Raw genomic sequence first — 27,216 nt, forward strand, 5'->3', positions numbered from 1 at the left:
AGTTTGGAGACTTGATGTGATATCAGTTAATTAGCAACCATAGAGTGACATGATTCAATTTTACCATTTCCTATATTCACCTAAATCATATTATGCCCTTGGATCTTTTCGCTAACTCATTTAGTCCCATGGTCCATGATTCACCTGTCTAGAAAATGAAATGTATGCGTTAAAAACGTATGGAAAACTTTTTATCAAGATGGAATCATGACTGGCTGGGGTGTAATGAAATGTGGTTTAAGGTAGACAAACCCCCTCCTTCCCCCTTGTATAGATTGACTCTGGTATAAAAATAGATGATGTGATTGTGTGAGCTACCCAGAGGCTTCCAGGTAACAATGGATTGCCCCTACTTGAATTAAAGATTTACTTGTGAGTTAGGTAAACCTCACCTGCCAAATGCCAAGTTTTTATTTGTTTTTATTCATTTAATCAACCAATTTCTATTGTTTGTTTTTCTACTCTGTCTAGTTCCCCTGTCTAGCCAACCCTTCATATTCTTTCCCTATTTTCTTTCACGAATTCCCCCTTTTTGCATTTTCATGTTCATTCTTAGCTTATGTTTTTTTCTGTTTATCCAATTTGTTATTATTATGCCTGTATCTGTCCTTTCCTTTTGATTTTCCAACCCATTTTATACTATTCCTGGCTCATTTTTTCATACATTTCTCCTTTTCATTGTCTACATTTCTTATGTTATAAACACTTATATACATTGTACCACTTTATATACTCTCACACTCTCTTCATTATTTCTTCTTCATTATCTTTCTATTTCTTTTTTCTCTTTCCCTCTCTCCCTCTTTCCCTTTCACACACACATCTCTTCTTCTTTACTCTCCCTATCTCTCCTCTTCTCTCACCCCCCCCCTCTTCTCTACTTCCTCTTTATCTATCTGTCATTCTCCTGTCTCCTACCCATAATATTGAACCCTCTCTCATTCAAATATTTCCTTCATCAATTCTCCATTCCATCCTGACTAAATTTTCCATCACTCTTCCCTCCATCCAGGATTATTGACAGTGTAATGCTAAGTCACCCCTCCAAGGTTCATCCAGACATCATTGATCTGAGTAGAGACTGTCCAAGTATACAGGAACTACAAAGTGGCTACCAGAAGCTTCAGTCTATGTGCATGCCAGGTAAGGTCCAAGGTTAACTCGAGCCATGTTTGAAACCCTCTACAACCATGTTTAGGGTGCAGTGCAAGAAACTTACATTCAATTGCAAATTAAGCGTCAGTCCGAAAATCAAGCCTGATTCGGCATTGCATTAAAAGGAAGTGGAGTTACAATTGAGCACATGCCAATTGCAAATTTGCACTTAATAAAAGGAATTGTGCCTCATCTTGAAACTTATACTTGATATGGAATTGAACGTAGGTTTCATACAATGCCCATTATTTTTTTTTCTGTGACCGGTTATAGTCTTTCAATGTCATATAGGAAAATAATAAAGGTCTTGAAAGACATCATCAAAGTGAGTAAGGAATCTCCTGGGATACAAGAAGTCCCTGTACAGGATGGCTACATCCAGTTCTTGAGCTTGCCAGGTGTTGGCTTTAAGGATGACTCAGTGATGAATATATGATGGAACAAGGAGCACCTTTTGGTTCTTCTTTTGTTGCCCCTGGAAAAGTAACTGTCTAGGAATTTGTAATGTATGATACGGTGTACTGCCACCCTTGCCAACATGTACTGACAAGAAAGAATGTACAAACCTGAAATATCAAGGTGCTTTTCTTGCTCATGATGTCAATGGCAATAGTGTAATGTATGAATGTTCTCCAGTGTTGCTTGATTTGTTCTTGGCAGCTTTAGCATCATAGGCCAAAATCAAGTGGCTGTACAAGTGATACTCTGCAGTGTCCATTCCTCATAAGAACTTGCCCCAAGAATCTGTAGGGTAGCTCAGCCATGGTTTGAAAGTCAACTTATGTTTGTAGGGAAAGTTGTTGTTCAGTCTTGTACGATTTCATTACCTTATAAATCCCAATGATGTAGTTAGTATTTTGAGAAGTAGCCTCCTAGGATTGTGGCAGTTTTCCAGCATTTGCTGCCAAGTCTTCAAGTCCAGTGTTGATTACATAACCAGGCTAATTGACTGTCATGAATTTTGAAGGAGTCTTGAGGTCAAAATTTTGCCAAATTTAATTCTTATTATGGCACTGTAATTTTATCAGACTCCTCGTGGATTTCCCCCGATTTTGTTTTGCACTTTTGCTTTTCCATAATTTGAGAGTGATTGCCTTTCTATGAATGACACTTCTTTCTTTACACAAGAATTATTTACTTCAAAGATGATCAGTTTAATATTCTGTATTGAATAAGGATGCCTTTTTTTAATTTTCCCTCTTAATGCCATAATACAGAAATGTGCACTAAAGAAAAGTAGCCTTACCTGAATAATAAAGAAATTTCAGGCTTGGGCATTCATGTTCAGTTATGCGATGGTATCAATATTTTCTGCCAAGTCATATATGTTTCCAAAAAGTCATAGTATTATTGACATCATGGCATGGGGGGTATAGCTTTATAATTCAATTTGGCAATCCCTCAAGTAAGGCACTGTGATTCAGGGCTTTGGGAATGTGATCATGATCTCAGTTCTCTGTTACAAAAAGTGACATCTCCAGCAGGAGTTGAAGTCTCATGTTTCACAGCCGTCAGGTTATGGGTACCCACTGTGCTATTCATGTTTGTGTTAAGTCACCGATTTAGACTGATTAATTTTCATTCATTTCTTTATTCAGATTGGTATAGTAGTTTAGCAAGTTGACTTCAGACCTCATTGCCATAGAGAATTGATTTAGAAAAATAATTCTAACTGCAAAGTACTTGAATTGTGTTTTTTTTTTTTTTTTGGGGGGGGCTGTTAAAAAGGAATCTTCTCTTTACTATTAAACTCTTGTTATTATACATAGTCTTGTGGTGATTAACTTGGTAATTTTTAAGGGTGTGTTTTAAAGTTAAAGCGGACCTGCAGAGACTTTATGTAAGCCTATGGCATTTCTATTTTAAAGTGATTTGTATCCACGTTCTTTTTGCTAGATGTAGAAATGTTTGAACCACTCACAAAGCAATTGATTAAATAAATGGTAAATGACAGTAATTCAGAATAAAAGGAAAACTTCGAAGTAATTTTCATGAACTCTTTATACATTTGTTGTTCATTGTGAGAAAAAATAAGGTAAGAACTAACTTGTGTGTCTCATTTTAATTTGTTTTTCTTTTTTCTTGATTCCTTTATTTTTAGAAAACATCAAGGACTTCTGGACGACAGATGAGAAGTGGTATTCAACGTTAGACAGTACCAAGTGGCTTCAAACTATAGGGTAAGAATGATAATCAAGCCTTATTAAGATATGGCATGTCAAAGCTCAGAAAAAAAATCACACTTTAAGAGATAGTATTGTCCAACTTCTTTAAATAATTGCTCATTGTATGATTAAACTCTGAAATAGATACAAAGTTACAAAGACAAAATCTAATATGATTATGGTATTATGTTGTCATTAATTTGTCTCTACAACTTCGGACAACAATAATTTTGTACATACTCTCTTTTTTTTAGATTCATGATTGTCCCACAGCTTTTAGTAACCAGGAAATAAATGCCTCTACTTCTGTTTTTTTTTAAGCATCATCATCTCCCATTGTGTACACAGAATGTTTGCTAATCTTCATTGTAAAACTTTGTTGCTTGACTGAGAAAGCCTTCATTCTGCATTAGAAGCTATATGTGTTTGAACTTTTTTTTAACCTTGAACTTTGAACTTGATCTATCAAGTGGCAAATATTACAGGTGAATTTCTGCATCTCAGTTTCTTGGAATATCAGTAAAATACATTTATGGACAAAGCTCATCTATCATGGCCCTGCTTTTTACTGTGATTTTCAAAGATGGACTTATATGGATGTTTATTCTGGGTTGTAGTCTTTCTTGAGGGGCGTCCCTTTTCAAGCCTTTGTGCTTGTGACTGTCCCCTCCCACGCAATGATTGTTTATTGTTATTGTACCGTGAAATATTGTCAATATATTTTATGTTGTATTTTCAATTTTTGCATGGAAATAAAGAATCAATCAATCAATCATTTAACTGGAAATTGTTTTGTTAATGATTCAATGGAATGTACAGTGATGTAAAGAAATGAGAGATGAAAAATTATATTGAATTGAGAATAATCTATGTTCTTCCATTTACTAATAAAAGCATATATGGCAAGTTATGCACACATGTGAGTGACCTTTTTAGGGGGTGGGAATGGGACATTCAGTGTTTTATCAAGATGAGTTTAAAGTAAGTTACGGTAATTCCTCCTGACTGTCTGCCAAAGTCAAACTTGATATTTATTTAAGATATGATAAAGATATTCTTTATTTATGAAGATGATTTACAAAGTCCATGTACACGTAGCAACATGTTCTTGCGGCAGGATAAATACTAATTTGTGTTGATAAACTGTTAGTTCTATTAATTCATTCATGAAATTATATTTTTAGACATTGACCTTAACATATTACACTTTGCTTCATATGATGCAAATATTTGCATGATTTACATTGTTCCTTTGTATTTTTATCATTTCACCAATGATATATCTTTGGATAAAAATTAGTCTGGATTTTTCTTGAAAATATCTTTGTTATCCTGTTTACCCATGATAATCAAGAAAACATTTTGAATAATACTATGATTATCGAGAAAGGCATTTTTTTTCAATGTCACTTTGTGAAATTTCTTTGTCTCTGATACAGAAATGATGACTGTTTGTAGTCAATTTTCTCTTCATCTTAATATATCTCTGTTGTGTGCATGGACATACTTTTATTGTGAGAAAATACAATCTGAGAAAATCTGTTTTATTTGAAGTCCTCTTTATAACAATTTAGGAATATAAGTCACTTTTGTCTCTTTATTATTTGTTTATATGGGGGCCTTGTCTGAAATTTTATGATGTTATTTTGTGATATTTTGTGATTAGTCTCTGGCCATCTGTCTCCTGATGACGTTTCCCACTTTCTTCTATATTTTGTTTTCTTTTATATCTTGTTTTGTTTGTGTTCTCTGTTTCTAAACCTTCTTTAGTGATGTAGATTAGCTTTTCAATTTTCTTGATAGTTTCATTCTTGTTTCTGCCTTTCATCTACCGGTATTTGTATTATCCTGTTTACCCATGATAATCAAGAAAACGTATTTTTGAATAATGCTATGATTATCTAGAAAGGCATGTTTCAATGTCACTTTGTAATTCTTTGTTGTCTCTGATACAGAAATGATGACTATTTTTTACTTTTATAATGAACTTTGAACAGTTTTCTAGTCAATTTTCTGTTCATTTTTATATCTCTGTTGTGTGCATTGACATGTTTTTGAGAAAACAATCTGAGAAAATCTGTTTTCTCTGAAATCCTGAAGATAAAAGTTTCTAACAATTTAAGATTACAAGTCACTTTTATCTCTTTATTATTTTTTTTTCATTTGGAGGCCTCGTCTGAAATTTAATGATATTTTGTGATATTTTGTGATTAGTCTCTGGCCATCTGCCTCCTGATGATGTTTTCCCACTTTCTTCTATATTTTGTTCTCTTTTATATCTCATTCTGCGTGTGTTCTCTGTTTCTAAACCTCCTTTAGCTGTTTATTCCAGCTTTGCCATTTGGATTTTTTCCTTCTTGTTCCTACATTTCTTTTATTTTGCACTTTCACTCTGTCTCACTCTTCCTGTCACTATTCTCAATACACTTTGTCTCTTATATTGAAATATCTCAATAGTCCATGAGCTGTGGTCTCATTTTGATCATCTTTAGTAGATCAAGTAGATGTGGTGTCAACAGCTATTTCTCAGTTTACTTGATGTTTCTTGAACTTGTTCATCGTTATCTTCTATATTCAATCTGTCGTTGATCCACATATCAAATCCTCTTTCTTGAAAATCTATGAATTCATAACCCAAGTGGAAGTGATGATGTCATCAGGTACTGTACTCTCAGTCAGTAACCCCATGATTCATGAAGTCTCTCAAAAGACGAATTCTATAGTGGGCTGTTGGGTATTAGATGGTGAAAGGAAAAGGGAGGAGTAAGAAAGATCACCTCGGCCCTTCCTTCCTGAAAAGAATATCATCTGGACTTTTACAAGTTTACTCCCTAATATGAGATTGTTTTCTGAGCTCTTTTTGTGGATACTCTGGGTTGTTTCATGAAGGACCTTGTTAGTGAATTTGACTACCAAATTTTACTCTGGGCCAATCATATGCAACGGTTTCAGTAGCTTTTAACAGTTTCCAGTCATCAAATTCATTCATGTATAATGTGTACATCTGATCTCCAATTTTTGGAGTATTCTTTCCATTGAAAGCACTTTGGAGAAATTAAGTCCTGAAGGTTCAGTAACATATGACCATTTTCCATCCCAGCCATCCTTCTTTATCCTCACCATGAGGTAAATTATTACGCAAAGTAACACAAGGTCTTTTTTATTGCACTCTGCAATCAAGCAAAAGATAACCAATAATTTGTTTACAAACTTGACTTGACTATTTCTAATTGACTTTGATATTGAAACAGACATTGGAACAATCAATTAGTATTAAATATTTTTCTACAAGCTTAAAGATGGAACGAAAAAAGCTATTCTTGAAGTCTTTCCTCATATCTATATTTTCTTCCCATGTCTCTCTTTTAACCCTTAGGATGTCAGAACATGGAGCCAGTTTCATAAAGGACTTCAAATCAACTCTTTTAACTTTGCCAGTATGGTAACTACCATGGATCAGCAGTCAGTCACAATCAAGTTGCGATTATGGTAGTTGCGATAATGGCAAAGTTACCACAGTTGAAACTCTTGACGAAATGGTCCCCTGGTGGTCTTTTTGTAATTTTAAAGTCAATGAGATTTAAATCATTACTTTATTCAATGTTCAAAATCAAACACAGGAACATGTATGCATATTAAAAAATAAAAAAGCCCAGGTCATGAACTAATAAATTATTTGCAGGGCAACAAAGGTAAATTAAAGATAAAACAAATTACAGTAAAAACAAGTAATTGGTTGTCAACTGGTTAATTAGGAAAACGTGATCAGTTTAGAGTATTGAACGTGCTCCATCAATCAGCCTAAATCAAATAGGCATATTTCCTTTTTTGCTCCATAGATGTATAGGGTTTTTGTCTCACCTGCATAGCAGAGTGAGACTATAGGCGCCGCTTTTCCGACGGCGGCGGCGACGGCGGCGGCGGCGTCAACACCAAATCTTAACCTGAGGTTAAGTTTTTGAAATGACAGCATAACTTAGAAAGTATATGGACCTAGTTCATGTAACTTGGCCATAAGGTTAATCAAGTATTACTGAACATCCTGCCTGAGTTTCATGTCACATGACCAAGATCAAAGGTCATTTAGGGTCAATGAACTTAGACCATGTTGGGGGAATCAACATCAAAATCTTAACCTAAGGTTAAGTTTTTGAAATTTCATCATAACTTAGAAAATATATGGACCTAGTTCATGAAACTTATACATAAGGTTAATCAAGTATCACTGAACATCCTGCTTGAGTTTCACATCACATGACCAAGGTCAAAGGTCATTTAGGGTCAATGAACTTTGGCCGAATTGGGGGTATCTGTTGAATTACCATCATAACTTTGAAAGTTTATGGATCTGATTCATGAAACTTGGACATAATAGTAATCAAGTATTACTGAACATCCTGTGCAAGTTTCAGGTCACATGATCAAGGTCAAAGGTCATTTAGGGTCAATGAACTTTGGCCAAATTGGGGTATTTGTTGAATTACAGCCATAAATTTGAAAGTGTGTTGGTCTAGTTCATAAAACTTGGACATAATAGTAATCAAGTATTACTGAACATCCTGTGCGAGTTTCAGGTCACATGATCAAGGTCAAAGGTCATGTAAGGTCAAAGAACTTTGGCCACGTTGGGGGTATTTGTTGAATTGCCATCATATCTCTATAAGTGTATTGGTCTAGTTCATAAAACGTGGAAATAAGAGTAACCAAGTATCACTGAACATCTTGTGCGAGTTATAGTAGTTTTCAAAATCAGCACTGCTGCTATATTGAATCGCGTGATGCAGGTGAGACGGCCAGAGGCATTCCACTTGTTTTCTGTTAGGGGCAGGATAGCTTTTTTTTATAATTTTTTTATTTGAAATATGTTTTTGAAATGAAAAAATGGAATCCAAGAATAGCATGTTATTTGAGTTATTTTTTACAATCATAATGCAGTGAGAGGAAATGTAAATCTAGCATTATACAAGAAACTGGTTGAAAACTGTTTTATTTTGACAATGTTTATTAATTCACAGTTCAAATCAATTGATAGCCAAATTTGACTTATCTGTCTGGGCTCATTTGTCTTCTTTCGTTCATTGGTTATGTTTTTTTAATATTTAAATGATTAAAAGAAAATGTACTTTTGCATTAAAATTGCTGATGCATTCAAAATGTTTTTACTTGAGAATTTGTGAAACAATTTATTGGCTAGTCATAATAATAATAATCTGCTTTTATAATACATCGGAACAACGTGTCTAAGCGCTTTACAGATATATTATTACCCCGGTCATCGGATTCAATCGGTCATTCCCGCACACAATGTGTGCACATCCATCACTCCCTGGGGAGTATTCCAGTCGGTCGCCTGTGAGGCGCACACAGTACTGGACAAGCTACAATGACTTTCACATCGTACCGGGTACCCATATAGCACCTGGGTCGAGAGTGGCAAAGTGTGGATTAACACCTTGCCAAAGGACACCAGATCGTGGTGGGATTCGAACACATGACCCTCTTTTTACAAGGCGAGAGTCAGAACCACTACACCATGGTTTCTCTACATCATGATTAAATTACTTATCTAAACCATAGTTCAATGATTATGTTCAGCTTTGTGAATGCAGGACCCCTGTTTTTGTTTATGTTCTGACTGTTTTCATGATGACCAAGCATTAAATCATCAGTAACAATATCCTTTTAGACCCTGTCACATGTTTTAAGATAATGTCTGCCTCTGTCAAAATATTTACCTCAGACTGTGTTGTATGGTGAAAAATTGAATATTCCAAAACTTCAAGTGCCTAGCACCATGTTATATTTGTCTGTAAACCAACTTGAAGGACAAATACAACAAATATATGCATTTGTGTCTCAGACAGTATTGTTCAACGGCACTGTGTGAATTTTGTGCAGAACAGAATGTTTTGGTGGATGGAGCCCCCTTCTGGCTCTTAATGTAATTGGTCTAGTCAATAGATTAAGTATTTCCTGGCCGTCAAGTTTGACATTTAAATGAGCCGAGTTGGGAAGGAAGCCTTTACCCCTGCCCTCTGACAGCTTTCAAATTTATGATGTCTGCCAGTCAAAGGCACTGCATTATTTTCCTGCTATTACTAGGTTTTGTCGTTGATTACCATTTCTTTTCTTCTGGTTGTAACCTTTTACTGTGCTTTTTTTTGGGTGAATTCTCTGATCTTAAAAGTAAAATAATCACATATTAATCACTTGGCTTATGATGCTATTTGTGTCTGACTCAAAGGCACAATTTCATGTATATTTTGTGAACCACATGCCCTAATGTTGTCTTGTGAACTTGAAGTATGTGTACAAGGTACAAAAAAATATAGTCCTTTTCATTGAAGAAAACTTGTTGCTAGCAATGTTGAAAATGTAGGGCAAATTACTTCCTCCCCTTGACATTGAGGACTTGTTACACAAGCTGTAGAATGGTGAGGATCAGACTACATTTGATATTGCAGTAAAGTTTGGTTAAAGCATTTTTTACTTTTAATATTTGAAAGCAGCTGACAATGGTTTAATCTTAGAAATAGGCATCATTTTTAATGAGGAGGGCTTCATGAAGATGGTGAAATTTGTTGACAGGTGTCTGTTTATGAGGATGTGATCATCTGAAGACCCCCCTTGGGTTGTTTGTATTGGGTCTAGTCACTTGATTAACTTCATTTCCACCATCTTCTTCAAAAATATTTCAAAACAAAATACAATTCTTTCCCCTGCTTGTGGAAGCAACCGCTGTTGATTAGTAACGAAAGGATGCTATTAATTGCAGCTATCATACTACTGTCCCATCAAACTTTGTTTTTAGACTTGATTTATCGAATATTTCTCTACTTATAATACCCCTGAATAAGTGCTTTAGATGTACTTCCCTGTCAGACTTCCAAGGAAAGCAGTGAAAAAAAAGGAGAAGGAAGGAGAAAAAAAATGCACACAGCTATCAAAGACATTTCACTATTTACAAAGCTCTTTTGTAAATCAAACATTTTGGTGCTGAAAAAACTACCCTGTTCTTAGATAAAAATGAATAGATAAATAAATCAATTGATAAACAACAATGCAGATATAGAGCTTATTTCAGGTTTGGTATCGCACATAAACTAGGAATTCGATAAAATTGACAAAGTAGCCTCTATTTGTCCATTATATATATGTATTTCAAAAATCCAGTTAGAGAATGTGTGATATAGCATTTTAGAAATTTTCCTTGAATTTCAATATTGAATGAGCACAATAGGCGGTTTCAAACCGCCTCGATCACAAGAATCCCCGTTAAATTACGAGAACATTTTTAGGCAAAAAAATACCCATTAATTATTCCTGCATTCACACCGCCCTGAAACATACCCTTCGGGATAAATTCCTGAAGTTAGGAGCATGCGCAGTATGGTCTAATAAGCAGGCAAGGCGCGAGATTCAAAACCACTAGCCCAGCAGCCACCCACGGCGCCCGCGCCCAACGACACGCTGGGCTTAAAGTTCCCGTAAATTGCTTTCACATTGCCAAAATACCTGCGACCTTGGAAAAATCCCCGCGAAAGTTCTCGTAATTTCGCCAAGTACCTACTATTTAGCGGGTATTTTCTTTCGGGGAAATTACGCGTAGTTTGCTTTCACATTACCAAAATACCTGGTATTTTCTGATTGGGGTAAATTTCCCGATCAGAGAATACCTGGAACTGACGAACTTCGAGGCGGTCTGAAACCACCTAATGTAACATTTTATCCTAAGTACGTGTATCTTTTTGTGTCGTCCTGCTGATAAGCAGGAAACAAAGAAATAAAGACTAGTCTTCAATCCCCTTCTATTAAAATTAGATTCAACCTTTAACTCATGCCGTTATGAAGATTTGAAATATTTTTTGTAAAAGAAATGATATTCATAAATCACTTTTATGCATCATAATTCATATTAGCCAACTGACAATTTGACGAACTTTATTTATAAAAACCATGAAAATCAGTGGTTCAATCCACATTTTATGCTCTTTGTAAATGTCATCGGTACCAATGTGTTTGAAAAAAAAATGTTTTGAAAAACATACACTTACCAAGAAAAAATCCCTATAATCCCCCCTCCCCCAATTGCAATGAAAAAGGGTATAAACATTTTCTATGTACACATGTAGCAAAGGTCAAGAATACTGCACTTATACCAATCTTTGTGTTGGGGGAAGTACAGACACCTTAAATTTAAACAGTTTGTTCCTAGATTCTGAAATCACCATAACTCAGCGACAAAATCAATTCCTGCCTCAACTGCTCTATTTTCCTTGAAATTTTCAAGGTTTTTACTAAATGATTTCAATAGATATTTTTCATGTATTTTGTTCCCCAAATCCTATGCAGCATTGTTGCATTGTAGATCAAAGCTGGGAATAGCACCACCCCTCCAACCATGCCCTCCCACAAACTATGAAAGAGGCATTGTGTAAACATGAACTTTAACAGTTTGAAAAGGGACTTCATTTGATGGCGGTTATGATGTTCTCGGTATTGCTGTATTAAATCAAATCATGTGTATGTACATAATCGAGCAAACAGAATGTTACTTCCCCCTTTTAATAGGGACAACTGGGGGGTTATACTCTCTCTTGCATAATGGTAGTTCGAAAAATCCCCAGGAAAAATAATCAGAAGTTCAATTTTTTTAGGACACTTGATGTAGTCAGGAAAAACATGTTGCACAATATGATTTGGGAAATATTTGAATTGGCTTGGATGATTGTTATTGGATAAATGGGAGTAATGAAATTATGAATTGATTTAATGAGAATTTTCTTGATTTTGAGGAGTAAACTGTATTCCTATTAATCCAATAAAAATCATTCCTGCGAATGCACATTTAGGAATGTTTGAAAGGTGTTCAGAAAAAAAATGCAACTTGAAGAAGAAGAAATATAGTTAAGATGATGCTAAGAATTTTATTTTTAATGATCTTGATATCCATGGACCAAAAACGAAAGTGGATGTTTCCAAGACCGTAATGTCTTTCTGCCTTTTTAATGTTTCAGAGAATCAATCATATTGTCTCCACAAAAGTACCAGTAACAAAAATATATGTACACATCAATTTTGCCACTGGAAAAATAAAATATTTTTTTCCTCTACCTCGATGAGAAAGATCTTTCCATATTTGAGGGAAAAAGTGAAAAAGCATTATGTATTTTTCTCTTTGTATTTCCATTTATTGAATTCACATTATAATTCTTGAATACAAATATTCATGTATTTTTAATTTTTTTTTTTTTGTCTACAGAGCATGCCTCAGCCTTGCAAAGGAAGCAGCTGATAAGATCTACCTAGCAGAAAAGACGGTCATTATTAAAGGTATAAAAAAAACAAATTAATATAAAGGCCCTGTCACATTGTTCCATACAAGCCTTGCGGGTGAGTACCCGCAGCAACTCAAATGCAAAAATGTTTTGAGCATGTATAAAAATTTTCTGTGTGCAAATCAGACTTGCATGCACTTCTGTGGGCAACTGTGTGTGAGATACGTATGAGATACTGTCGATGCAGGTGACATGTGCGGGTAGCAAAAAATAGTTACCCGCAAGTCACGCACACAAAGCTTGCGCTGAATGATGTGACAGGGCCTTAACTAATGACATGACTACATGTAGGTGCTCTCAGACCAACTCGATCACCAAAATAACCCTCAATTTACGAAAACCTGTTCAGGCCTCAAAATACGCGGTCCAAGTTTCTGAATTCATACCCCCTTCCTTCCGACCCTTTTGGGGTTAGTTTTCAAAGTTAATGAGTGTGCACAAAATGGACTGAGCAGGAGCAAATGCATGCAATAAGATATTGTCAGCTAGCCACCGAAACACTCTATGGCACCTGCATGTTCTGGCTGGGATAGGAAATTTCAGAGGGAATATCTTTGACATTTCCTTTCGAATTTTGAAAAGTATCCACTTATTAGCAAGCATTTTTTTTCCTGGGGGGGGGTATTACTAATAATTTGTTTTCATACTGGAAGAAATAACTGGGGGGTGTTTCACAAAGATTTAAGTATGACGTAAGTCGCACTTAAATGCCGACGCGTATCTGAAATGCAACGCGCAATCTAATTGATCAATATGCAGTAGTGTGCGTCCTCTTTGCATGATCTGACCAATGCGGTCTCGCCTTTTATACCGCACGCAACTAGGCATTAAAGTGCGACCTTAAGTCATACTTAAATCTTTGTGAAACACCCCCCTGGTATTCTCTTATGGTGGTAGATCGGGATGGATTTCACGAACAGAGATTATCAGTTATTATCAGTTTTGAATGGGTCTGAAAGCACCTACTTTAAGGGAGAGGGTGGAGGGAGGTGCATTTCAAATGAAACAGTTATAAGAGCTGGCCATCTTGTGATAGCTTGGGACCAGCTGATCCAGGTGAGGGGGGTCTAACAGTATGTCTTCACAAAACTCCTACCCCCCCCCCCCCCAAAAAAAAAAAATGAAATAAATAAATAAATATATAGATAAAAAAATAAGATAATAACAAATGAGAAATAAACACATAAATAAATGAATAATAATGATAGTGATGATAATGATAAAAATAATGATGATAATAATAATAATGAAACAAATACAAAAATAAAAAACTATATTAAAAGCAAATAAAAAAAGTAAATAAAGTATAAAAAAAAAGAAGCAAAGTTGAAAAAAAACTGTGAATATCCATTAGCAAGTCATTCATCCACATTTTCCTTCCCCTGCCCAGTTGAAGTAATCAAGGTCATTCTGGTATTTTCTAGTATAAATTTAAGGGGCACACCCAAAATATAAACATTTGTCCAGCCTGGTCTCTATTTCATATAATTTTTAATTGTATTCAATTCGAATGATTTCATTCAGAGAGATGGTAATTCTCATTTCTGAAATGGCAAATGAATTTGTACTTTGGTGAAAAATATAAGCAGCACACCTTAAATGTAAACCTCTCTTTATAGCTTGTGCTATTATTATTATTGATATTCAATACCTTTATTGATCATATTCAATTTGAATTCAGAGAGATTAGATTTGTTATGATATGATATGGCAAAATAAATTTGTACTTTGATGAAAATATAAGGGCCACACCTGAAATGTTAACATCTTTATGGCTAGGATTCTTTTATTATTATTATCATTATTGATATTCATATAATAATTTATTTTATTTCAGTTTTATTATCAATTCAGAGGGATGATAATTTGCTTTGATATGGCAGCATGAATTTGTTTACCCAAAGTATGAATTTCGGTTGTTGTAAATAATATGATTTTTATTGATTTATTATCATATACATTCTATGTATCTATGAAAGGGAGTTCCGTTAGCATGTTAAGTAGCAATTGCAATATTGAAAATAGAGATGATTCCTGATCAAATTGACCAGTTCTTGTAAAGTGCACATCAAACTATTATTTGTACACTCCAAAGTTCATGTTGGAATCTTTCAGTGGAAATCAACCAAGTACTAATGGAGTTTTTATATAATGACCCCAATGTCAGCTCCATCAGGCTTTATACAGCTCAGTGCATTCAAAGAATGACTGTCTACAGACGGTATCCACTTACTACACCTGTGTAGGGTGTAGCAAATATAGATTGATACCTTGCTAATCAACATAAGCGCTGTGGCAGGGCAAGTTAATAGACATGCTTCATCTAAAACTCCATGGTCTAACTTTGAGATTTGCTGTCTTTGTTCAGGCAAAATCTTTTTTAATGGTGCACGTTTTATTTTCTCCACCTGGCAATTCAAGGCCTAACGACAGAGCTGCCAACCATTACGTTTTTGCCTTAATCATTACGTTTTTTCATTCAAATTACGGCATTATGGTTTTTCTTTTCAAATTACGTTTTTTGACAATTTTGATAATGTGTGTACATAATTGTATGTATGTGGAGTGCGTGTTGAGCCCGAGATGAGCCTGGTACTTGCGCGTGCGTAGTCGCCCACCGGCCGGTTTTCCAACGCACTTTAATAATTTGATAGCGTGCACGTACATATTCGTTAGTTGAATATGCGAGCGGCATGCATGGTACGAATCGCGATGTATAGCGACTGGTAAATACGTCTGTAAGGATGATGACGTCATCCAAGATGGCAACTTACGATTACAAACGAAAGGATCGAGGATGATTATGTTTTGATCATCATTTTAAAGGAAATAACAGTAACTGCGGTCTAAGGTACGATATTTCTGAATTTTATATATTTTATCTTAAATTTGCATGTAATTTCTTTCCTATAAAGTGATGTTTTATGTACAAAAAAACGATCCGAAAATCAGATTTCCGCCGAATGTTAGATCTAACGTTACTGCTAATACGTTGTCTTTACACACGGGCCAACACCTTCAGGTGAGTGGAGCCAACGTTTGTTCTTGCAGCGCAGAGCGAGGAGTACGATGAATTGGGTAGGGTAATTCCCCAAATGTAGTAAGAGAAGTCGGCACTTTAGCATTCAGTTTAGCAGGAATGGGAAGATTTCTTCCCCGGTTCTGGCGGCCTAGATGTCTGCTCTATAGTGCTGTCACTGCTGGGGATGATTGAGTGTGCGTGCAGTGTGATTGAGGCTGAGCTGTGCACATCGTGAAGTGATTTACGATGGGACTTTTGTGGAATGATTTCAACTTCTTATCTATAGATCTATTTGAATTTTAGATTAGATTGATTTATGAATAATTTTTCTATATTTGTGGAATGTTACATGTACACTTCCATTTTATGACACTTTAATTTTAAAGGGTACTGTTTGGCAAAAACAATGTTACTTGGGAAGAGAAGTCTGAATTGATGTCAACTTTTTTTTTCTCTCTCTTAGTCTACAATTTGGTAGTTTTGTCAGGAAACTCAACATAAAACAATGAATTATTTTAGAAGTGGAAAGGAAGCCCCAGAAAAATGGAGCCCTAAAAATGTTCACCAGAACTGATTTTGGTGCCCCTGAAAGAATTTTTTCTCGACAGATCTTCACTTTGATAAGTGCCGGGGTAGGTTGCACTACAAAATGAAAGCCCTACTTGTCATTTTTAGAAAAAATTTGCCTAGGTGCCCATTTTACTAGAATAAAAGTGGCCTTCATGGCCTTGATACCCCTTGAAATTTTAGGGCATCCAAGGCCACTTTGCCGGTTGCCCCAAGCTGAAAGTGCCCATTTAAAAATGGCCTTGCCCCTCTCAATTCTTCATTCAAGCCCTGCTACTGACTTAATTAAAGTTGGTAGATTATATCAAACGGCCCAAGACTAAGGGTCCAATTTGTAACACTCCGTTACTTAGCCCAGACTAGGCCTAGAGATTAACTTTTTTTTAAATTGTTCACTGCATACATACTTTTTGCATTGGATGTTTGTCGCATGTGGTTTTAAGGTTCGTTTTAACACATTCCTTTTTTTTGTTGGAAATTCCTTTTTTTGGCCATAATGATTCCTTTTTTTGCTTGCACAAGGTTGGCAGCTCTGCTAACGACCACTTTGCTATTATGTAGTTGGTCTAATTAAATACTATAGAAGAAGTGATAAGGGTCCACAGTGCTATAGAAAAGGGGAGATTGCCAAACTGGATATTAGACAACAGGTAATATCAGTTAAAGTGAAATCAGACGACAAAATGTTGAATAGACAAATTGATTGTACATAAAATAAAGTTTGACCAAATGGAATTTGTATTAGACCAAGTGATATCATTACATACCAAGCAGAGTTTACCAAACCTTTCACATTACCGAGCTACATAATGTCAATTTTGAATTTCAAATTAAAATGTAAAACCTTCCAGACAGGTCCTTATGATTAAACTTCCATTGTATTCACAATAAAATATATAAAGAGTATTTTGACAATTTTCATATCTATCTTTTCTCCGAATGTTTTAGAATGGGTTTATTTGCACACATGTACGTATCAATCTTTGTACATCTATGTATTGATCTTTGTATATCTATATTTGCATAGACTATTAAGTGCTTTTGTCTTGCATCTGCTGAATTATTCAATGATCTTTGCACAATCTTTTGATAGAAGTGACTGACTTTGTATACTCACGTACATGTCTGTTTCCTGTGTTAGTAATAATTGCAGACCCATCTTATATGAATTACAATCAAAAGGCTTTTGATCTGTGTACCCTAAAAAATGGTCCCAGAAAGCAAAAAACAAAACACACACACAAACAAATTATTGACTATCTGTTATCTTTTCCTGTTTTCTTTCCTGTTATCTCTTTTCCGGAGTCATATTTCCAGTAAAAAAGTTATGATTGCAAGAAACGATCCCTGGATATTACAGATCCTGCAAAAATTTGGGTATTCAACCAGAGAAGTAGTGGTTTACCCAGCAAACCTTTTTTACAAGTTGTCCTCAAAAGCAAATAGATAAATAATAAAAGGTAAAATTTGCCACAATTTCTTGGAGCACTTTCCAATGATAATGATAACAATAATATAAATATGTAAAACATTTATATAGTGCTTTATACAATTTTTTTTACTATTTCATATATGATGTAGCATATCAAGGGATGATGATGATGATGATAATGATGATGATGATGATGATGATGATTATGATGATAATGATGATGATGATGAGGAGGAGGAGGACGGTCTGATGAGAATGATGGTTATGACGATGATGATGATGATGATATTCACACTTATTGCAGTACGTCTCTGTGTGTTGTATAAAGTGATTATTGACCAGTGAGGTTCATTTGTATTTACAGGTACAGTTAAAATACATGTTTCTTTTTATTTTCATAACAGAATAAACTTGCCATACCAGGCTTCCAGAGTCATATTTAGCATATAAAATCATTTTTGTTTATATAAGATCAATCTGGCCTTAATCTCCAGAAACAGATTTCTTTAAAAAGCCACAGTCATGATTCTGGGTGAAGTCTTTGAATGAATTTATTTTGAAATGTGATCCCCTGTATACTGGGCTTGTTTGGTAAGCTCTTACGTCAAAAGGGTAGAAACGATGATTGAAATGAGGAGGAAGGAATGGAAAGGAAATGGAATTGAAATCCTGTTTATACTTCAAAGTAGATTATATAATTCAAATAGATTTCCTGTAAATACTTCTATTTGGCAGCTATTAATAGCATTATACAGGTCTTGTAACAGGGGTGGATGATCAAAAGTATATTGGTTCTTGTTGCTTTTATTGTTTCAGCTGAAATGTCAAGTTTTATAGGTAGCAACTGGCTTGGATACAGAAAAAGAGATATAAACAGAGACTGCAAAGACTAAATACATGTACATGGTAGTCGTGATCACAACTTGAAGTATTGTCATAAAGATTGTCATTGGCAAAATACTCCTTTAGCAAAAATCAACAACATTCTGCATTTGCTATATTTTTTTTCTGTGGAGACCCCCCCCCCATAGAATATAATAATGATATATATAAATAGGCCTATACGTTGCACAAAAAATATGTTATTGCCATTCACCTTTCAATTTACCTTTTTACTTTTTTATCTATTGGCCGATATTCTGGTGTACAATTAAACTTAGGTCACATTTGATCTTAATCTGTATGAAAATTATGGGAAGCCAAAAATGTCAAATTTTGTTTACATTTTACGCTCCTTATTTTTACTGTCTCCTTACCCATTGCTTCAGTGATGAAGAAAAATAGTTTAGTTAATATTCAGACATTAAAGAAGGATTGAGGTGTCAAATGAACTGATGAATTGAACCTCTGCTCTTAGAATTTAGTGTCACAACTGGCTATCCATAGTCAAACCAGAACTATTGACCAGAGTTAAAATTTAATCCGAGTTCAGAATATCGGCCAAAGTGTCCTGATAGAATGAGTACTTTCAAAGGAGTGATATAGATATCCATGTATGTCAACTCAAGGGAGGGAGCTCCTGCTGAAGTACCCTTCCCCCTAGCAAGAGTAATTTTCAATACCATGTCCCTTAGGAAGGGTAATTATCAAAAATTGAAAGTAGGGTAAGGTTTTCCCCACAGGATTGGGGTCACTCTTCTTTCCTCTTACGGACAGAACCCTTCTAGCCTTTCCTGTCTTCTGTTGTAATATTTCCCCATCTCTCCCCTCCCTGTCGACTATACTCTTGCGGAGTGAACTTCCCTACTTGGTCCCTGGGGAGATAGAAATAGCATTACCTCAGGCAAGGTCTGTGAGCGATGGCTAAATGAGGATTCATTATTGAAGACTGGATCTCCTTCTTGTACATGTGTGTTTATAAAGATGGGTTTTGTCCGATGAAACTTTTTCTCAATATTTAAATGCTAGAAATTTAGGACAAAGGGAAGGGAAAGAAAGGGAGACAAAGTGGCAACTAGACCACTTGCTTTTTAGTAGACATAAAAAGAATTAGCCTAAGCTGGTTTGGGAATAAGTAGAAATTTGACCAAATGCAAACAGAGATTCCTGTGTAGCAACCAGAGATCTATTGTTGCCCTAACTTTAGCTTTAGCTGTTGATTTATCAGCAGTGCATTAAAGGACTCAATCCTGCCAGGTACCCATTCACCTCACCTGGGTTGAGTGCAGCACAATGTGGATAAATAACTTGCATAAGGAAAAAAAAACACAATGACTGGGATTCAAACCCACAACACTCTGAAAGATGAGGCAAATTTGATGTGTATCATGCAAATATCAGACTCTTCTTCTGATCTTCACCAGATCACACTACAGAGATTACCTTGTGTAGCAATTAAATCTTGCTCAGATCATCAGAGAAAGCAACAGCATAAGTTAAATACCCTTCAAATTAATACCTGTCTTCCTTTTCTTCTTCTCCATGTACAGAATCACAAGGTAGAGATTACTCCTGTGTAGTAGCAAGTCTTGCTCAGATCATGCTGGACAGTCACTACCGTAGTCAACTAGGCTTTCAGAGCCTTATACAGAAAGAGTGGATTGTAGCTGGACACCCATTCCTAGATAGGTGTGGACACTGTGTCCCTAGCAGTGGAACAGAGGTAGGCTGAAAATGGAAAGAAAATTATATTACGAAGGGATATATTTATATATTTTGCTTTATTAATTCTGCATTCAAGTAACTATTTCATTCAGCTTTTTAAAAATAAGTTTACAAACAACTTGATTGGAATATGAAGTTCAAAAGATGAACCCAAAGTTTCTCTTGATGATTTGATGCAGAATGACTTCAAATAATGTCTCTCAAATTTTGCAAATGATATCCTTTAGACTGAATTATGTTTTTGCAATGTATATGTTACTCACCAACAACATATTTCAATTGTGGCTAATGATTGAGCAATCAACTTGACTTCATATATTCAAGTCAGTCACAAATTTGTTTGTAATTTTACAAACAATTTCAGAAACACATCAACAATGGCAAAATAAAGATCTTGCAGGTTATTCGGAAACGATCTTGTATTTCCCTTATAAACCATTTTTTATTTTGAACGTTGAAATGTAAAATGCAAAGATTTGAAATGAACAAAATTAGTAAAAAAAATTATCAAAGCTTCTTTCAGACATGGTTGCATCAAACCAGTACTACAAAGCTCAGCAACATTTGGTGTGCAAAGTCAATGATCTATCAGGCAACAATAAATGTTGCAGAGATCAAACATGTTGTGTTGTTGCCATGCTTCGTAATACTGTTGACCAATTCAATTTCTCAGAAAGTAAGTGCATTCAGTAATGATTATTTCATTGTGACCTTTTTCTGCTCAGCTTGGAAAAAAAAATCTATATGAATAAGCATTCATCAACATATGTAATAAAGCTGTCAAAATATTGATGAGTTTTTTTTTTTATTCTATTGATTGCACCATTTCTAAACTATCCTTTTGGTAGAGTTTTCGTAAATCTTTTGGATTGTTGAAATAGTGATCAGGGTCTGATGGTATGTACCAGTGTAACTCTGAATATATCTATTTCTTCATTGTTTCAAAAGCTTTCATCTTTTTTTTCTTAACAGTCTCCAGTCTTCCTGCTATTCCTTGACTGTGTTCACCAACTGATAGAGCAGTTCCCTTCAGCCTTTGAGTTCACAGACACCTTCCTGATAGCCCTCTGGGACAGCATGCATTCTGGCATCTTTGGTACATTCCTGTTCAACAGTGAGCGTCATCGGACTAGGACCTGCGTCAGTAGCAGCAAGGGCCAGTACCAGACCACCCAGCTGGCCACAGTGTGGGCCTGGACGCTACAGTTCACCAAGGATGACCAGGCCCTCTTCACCAACCCTCTGTACATTGCCAAGTCAGATCTCAAGTATAATGATATCTTGGATGAGGAACCTGACTACAGGCAGGGGTGCAATGCTGGCATCTATCGCAGCATCCGCAGGTTGAACAATGGCAAGTCGTTCATTGGCTCTGACTTCAAAGAAATGGACAGTTGGACTTTCAATGGTGGGAAGAGAAGGAAGAACCCTAATGTGAATGGTGCTAATTCAGCGAGCAGCGTGTTTGCACATTGCGAGGAAGAGATCATCATACCGCTGCTGCAGACACCGACGATCACATTCTGGACTCATTGTTACCTTCGATGGGTGCCGAGTGTTCACACGATAGGTGGTGGCAGTCCCGCGATCTACCAGCAGCAGTGTAGACTGGTGGATGAGATACAGCAACTCAGAGAAACCCTAGAGAACCTGAAGGTAGCCAAAGAATCCATAGCAGCACCTCCTACAAAGCCGAAGCGAAAGAGCAGGTTGTTTTTCACCTCGCAGGATGACTTGAAACGGAATCACGAGAGGCTCACCTCCGCCTTTCCCTTCTCCATCAGTGATCTGGAGTTCCTAGGTGGGGATCGGAACTCATTTCTGGGTACACCCCTTGCAAAGTTTCTAGGAGGACAGAGTTTATTAGAGCAGGAGGGTGAGATAGCAGAGAGTGATGCAGAGACCTCTGAGGAGATGTAACTCTTTCATTACAGACTTCAATATGAATGTTTATAAGGACAGTGCCTATGGAACACTGTATTTGCCTCAAGAGATATACTTGACCTTGACGTCGGCCAATGTAAATCTGTGAAACCTCAACTTGCCGAATCAAGATTGTCTGGGAATCACCGCTAAATATCCCATCATACTTCCCTTCCTTTACACATCTTACATCATCAAAATTATTTCACGCTCATTTGTAAAAAGAATTCCTCATTTTCATCACTCGGTTCTTCCAGCCACCATGGAGGCTAATTGAATTGACTAATACAGATTATAGAGAATGTTCTGTTGTGTTTTTGATATGTAAGAAGATCACAAATATGTTAGTCTAGACTAGATTAACTGTAAATATATCATTCTAATAGGAGTGCAATAACAAAGAAAATGATAGTATGCATTTATTGATTGGGGTATTTATCTTGATATGTTTTATATTCCTCTTTATATATTGAAAAAAAAAATACTTAATTTGCAAAAAAAATTTCTCTGAAATGATTGTTTTATCACTTAAAAATGTAAGTATGATGTATTTGATGCATTAGCACACCTACACTTGTACACTCGAGTAATTCTCAATAAGTTAGTACTGTTTTCATAGTAATATTCCCGACTCTATTCAAGTATTTAAGCATGATTGTACAGCATAGACCTCAATGCTCATTGATGATCAAGCTTCTTGCAAGTTAAATGATTAATTTAATACCCAATGAATAGGGTGAGCTATTGCTTAATTTGGGAATGATTATATCTCAATGTTCTTTTTAAATGTACACCACAGGATACTGTTTTGTGTTTGACTTTTTCACTCTCAAGATCCCTTTTCAATTTCCCTATCAAATACTGCATAAGAGCTTGTTTCTTTGACCCAACACGTTGTAAAAAAAATTGAGAATGCCTTTAGTATGCAATGTCTGTATAAAGTAGCATGTGCAAATTTATAATTGGATTATAACATTTTGAATTTACATATGTGCATCTACGGATGAATCCAACTTCACTGCAACGTATGGCGGCCATAACTGGGGGTTTCCAAAGAAGAATAAAAGCACTTACAATGGGTTATGTAATGAGCCAGGTGCATTGCTATGTCAATACATTATCTTTTGTTAGGTATATGTATATGTGAAGCCCACCCCCCCCCCCCCCCCACTGAATTGGTCTATACAAGAACTGGAAAGTTCCGGGTTTTCGTAGACCTGTGTGAGTTCAGACTTTATCAATTTGTAAGCAAACTGCAAGCTTGATATCAGTTTATTTATGTGAATTCTGCAGTCCTTTGTAAAGTATGGTTGCCCAAAAGGCCACATAATTCAGCCAACTTTTGCACAATCTAGCTGTTATTAAATAAAGATTGAAAGAAAAAAAAATCATGGTGTGCTGAAAACAAGGTCATTATGATATGACAGTCTTTTCATGCCATTCAATATCAGCTGGGGATTCTCACATTTCTGTCGGGTATCATAACAACTTTGTTGTACACAGCTGCACTTCAACACAATGAAGCACGATCAAAGGGAACAAACATACCGTTTCCCTGGGCTGTATTCAATGTGTAGAGTGAGGTAGTCATCCATACATTTTTTTTTTGCATGGATATCAGTTGTGAAGCAGGCATTGTATTTCAGTTGCTATTTTGTAATGAAACAAACCTTTCCCTTGTTTGTTGATATTGGTTTTTAACTGCTATCTTTCAAGCATTGAGCGCACATTTTTGGTAGCAACCACCTGCATGTATCTGTATAGACCATATGTCTGTTTTCCTTGAATGTTACTACTTATTGGAGCATGTACTTAGAGAAATCTCTCCATCAAGATCACCTGCGTAAATAACATATCCCCTTTTTCTTCCCTGAGAAGTCTTTCTATTGTTTTTCACCACTTAGGTGTCATTTACATTTTCAAGGTTGTCCCCACTATTAACACAATAAGCCAGTTCGTAGTTCCATTCTGCGCATGATCAGAAGATTCTGCGCATGATCAGAGAAAGGTCATTTGTACTAAAGTGGCATGGTGGTTTAAAATTTAATGAGATAAGCACCAACTTTGGTGTCTTGATTATTCATATATTCTTTTCAATTGTGTTTTTCATTTGCATCCACAAAGAACAAAAATGCGTCCACGACTGGTATTTCACTGCAGTTTGCCAAGTACATTGTACGACATGCTATAATATGCATTCAAAGTAGAAGTGCAACAAATACCTTCATGGAGTCTTCAATGGTGTGCTATTCTAGTCACCTGGTATAATTCAATTTCTTCATCCTGCTATGTAAGGCATGCATATGTTATATCCTGCTTTGAAATCTGCCTAATATAATGAAATAAATGAAAGGTCATTTGACCAAAATTGTCCCTGATGTAACTACGAACTGGTCTATTGAATAAAAACTTTATAGGGTCACTCAGAAACCTGTTCACACAGATTATGGGTCAGTGAGACTGACTGGACTTTTACAAAATAAATATAAAACTCACAAAGTGACCATATGAGACAAAGGTTACCAATATTTGCTTTCATATTCCAAAGTTTGTGATATTATCATCAGTTCTTGTAAACCAATATGCTAACAAGCGATTAATGCAACTAATCTAATACAGAAATCGGTAAAGGTGATAGCCTCAGAATTAAAGATCAAATGTCAAGACTTAAGCACTTCTTGGTGTGTTTTTTTATTGACATACAGATATTCTAATAATAATACATGTATAATCATTAGATGTTTGTAATATAATTGGTCAAAGATATTACAGAAATTGCTGTAAAAGAATGATATTCATATACAATTCCCAAATGGAGACAATGAATGAGAGTTTAGCTGAATCATAGAAAAGATTTTCATAGTACATTCTGAAGAACAAGGATTATATTATACTAGTATATTCATAAATAAAGACCATATTCATTAAGCGTACGATCAATTGCTAACCTTTGTGTTACGGGACCCAGGTGTTCTAAAACCCTTGTTGAGAGACCAGATTATCTTGAAAGACGTCTTTCAATCATTTTCTTTAAGGGCCCGTTGCAGGCAGAGTTATTTTTTTGAACGCATATTGAAAATAAAACAGTTTTGATTGCTTTTAATCAAGTTGCGATTGATTTCTTTTCAAGTTGTGTTCAATTGCGACTTTTTCTGAAACAGGTCCCTGGATTTTTTATCATTCAATGTTCATAAATTTTCAATGCAGATTGTGAAATATGTATATTTTGCTTACATGTATGTAAACTGTGAATATATTCTTATCTTTTAACAGTAGAATGAGATGTGCCTTTATACTGTGTGGTAATATCAAGCATGACCTACTACTCAACATATCTAAATTATAATCTACTTTGGATTATTACATGAAGATGAATTATATTACAAAATGGATCCTTGCCCCTTGTCAATATTAAAGTGATGTGTTTCTATCAAGAATAGTAGATTGCCTTGGTGTAGTAAGCTTTGAAATTGTATCAGGGCCTCTGTTTCATAAAGGACTTGCAACTGTTGTAACTTTGCCATAATGGCAACTACCATGGTAACAGGGCTCAGCAGCCAATCATAATCAAGGTTACCATTGTAGTTGCCATGCTGGCAAAGTTACAACATTTGCAAGTCTTTTATGAAACGGGCCCCAGAACTCTCTATTTTCTTGAGAAATTGCGTAAGAATTTTAACATGATGGAGAAACGGGAGAAAGTAAATGTAGAAGTGTTGAGGATTCGACATGGTACAGGTAACGCTGGTGTTTGGTTTTTCTATGCAGTTGCCATGAAAACTTGTATGAGTAACCAATCAATATATTCCATCATTATGGCTCAGAAAGCAGTATTTTTTTAATCAAATATGAAAGGAAAATATTCTAAAATCATTGACTATGTAGCACTAGTCCCTTCTGTGTAGCATAATAAAGGTGGAAAGATGTGAAAAAGGCAAATCATGTAATGAGCATTCTTCCTCTCATTGTGGTAGATAATAGCCACTCTGGCTAAATCCCAGTTGGTCTGCATCAGTTTTTCTCTAATTGTCAAGACACCTTTGTCGACATCACCTTGGCCTAATTGCTGTTTGGTCTAATCACCACTTGGTCTAATACCGGCTTGGGCTAATGATCAGTGTAGTCAGATTACCTGATGATCTAAACATATATCTAAGGGGGTGTCTTGAGAAACTGATTGGCAATTAGTTCAATTTGAAAATTTGCTATTCATCTGCAATTTTCATTATAAAAAGATATCAGTTGAGGCTCTCTGTTGCAAGCAGCAGGTTAACAATCAATCATAAATATATTACTGACTGCAAAAATTCTTATTTGGAAGCTAAAGTTTAAACTTGGAATTGTAAGTTTAGTGCGATTCCCTCATGGACCAAGGAGGTATTAAGTGGAGTGTGTGTAGCCCAAGTGAAAGTAGGACAACATTACATGGTTAAAGTGATAATTCACCTCTCATCATGTCTGATTTTAAACTACTTCACTGATTTAGATGAAAAACGTTTCTTGATATATTTGAATCACTGGCGGATCCAGGGGGAGGCACTGCCAGCCCGACCTGCCCCCCCTTTGAGGAGCAAAATTAAAATTTGCAATGTAAAAAGGCCATTAAAACAGAGGTGTGCCCCCTTGATTGAAAGTGAAAACTTTCTTTTTTTTTCCTTGTCAAATTTTTTTCAGTACGAAATATCCTTATTATGGGGTTAAAAAACTTTTTTTTTTGCTTGTTAAATTTTCCCTCCAAAAAATGTGCCCCCCCCCCCCTTTTGGAAAATCCTGGATGCGCTTCTGGTTTGAATGATCATTTTCTTGGTATTTTTTTCAATCAGATTATGTTAGATGTCTTGTAGCAAAGAACAGCACCCCAACTATGTTTACCTATTTGAAATATACATATTACACAAATTGAAAGAAATAAAAGCAGAAATGTTAATGGTAAAACAGAAGTCCTATTAGAGAAAAAAAAATATTGTACTGTCTTATCTCAAAGAGAAAGAGAGTGAGAGCTTGACCCAG

At 35.6% G+C, this 27,216-nt stretch overlaps 1 protein-coding gene across 1 annotated transcript in view; it reads left to right on the forward strand.

The window, feature by feature from the left end:
- Positions 1-25,643, forward strand: part of LOC129260322 (myotubularin-related protein 10-B-like) — a 45,154-nt gene extending 19,511 nt beyond the window's left edge. The window contains exons 4-8 of the mRNA XM_064100196.1: positions 1,013-1,143; positions 3,257-3,335; positions 12,583-12,653; positions 20,109-20,281; positions 21,256-25,643. Of these exons, the coding sequence (XP_063956266.1) occupies positions 1,013-1,143; positions 3,257-3,335; positions 12,583-12,653; positions 20,109-20,281; positions 21,256-22,203 (1,402 nt within the window). The 3' untranslated portion in view covers positions 22,204-25,643. The remainder of the gene's footprint in view (positions 1-1,012; positions 1,144-3,256; positions 3,336-12,582; positions 12,654-20,108; positions 20,282-21,255) is intronic.
- Positions 25,644-27,216: the final 1,573 nt, after the last annotated feature.

This window comes from Lytechinus pictus, chromosome 5 (assembly GCF_037042905.1).
Source record: "Lytechinus pictus isolate F3 Inbred chromosome 5, Lp3.0, whole genome shotgun sequence".
Taxonomy (NCBI): Eukaryota; Metazoa; Echinodermata; class Echinoidea; order Temnopleuroida; family Toxopneustidae; genus Lytechinus; species Lytechinus pictus.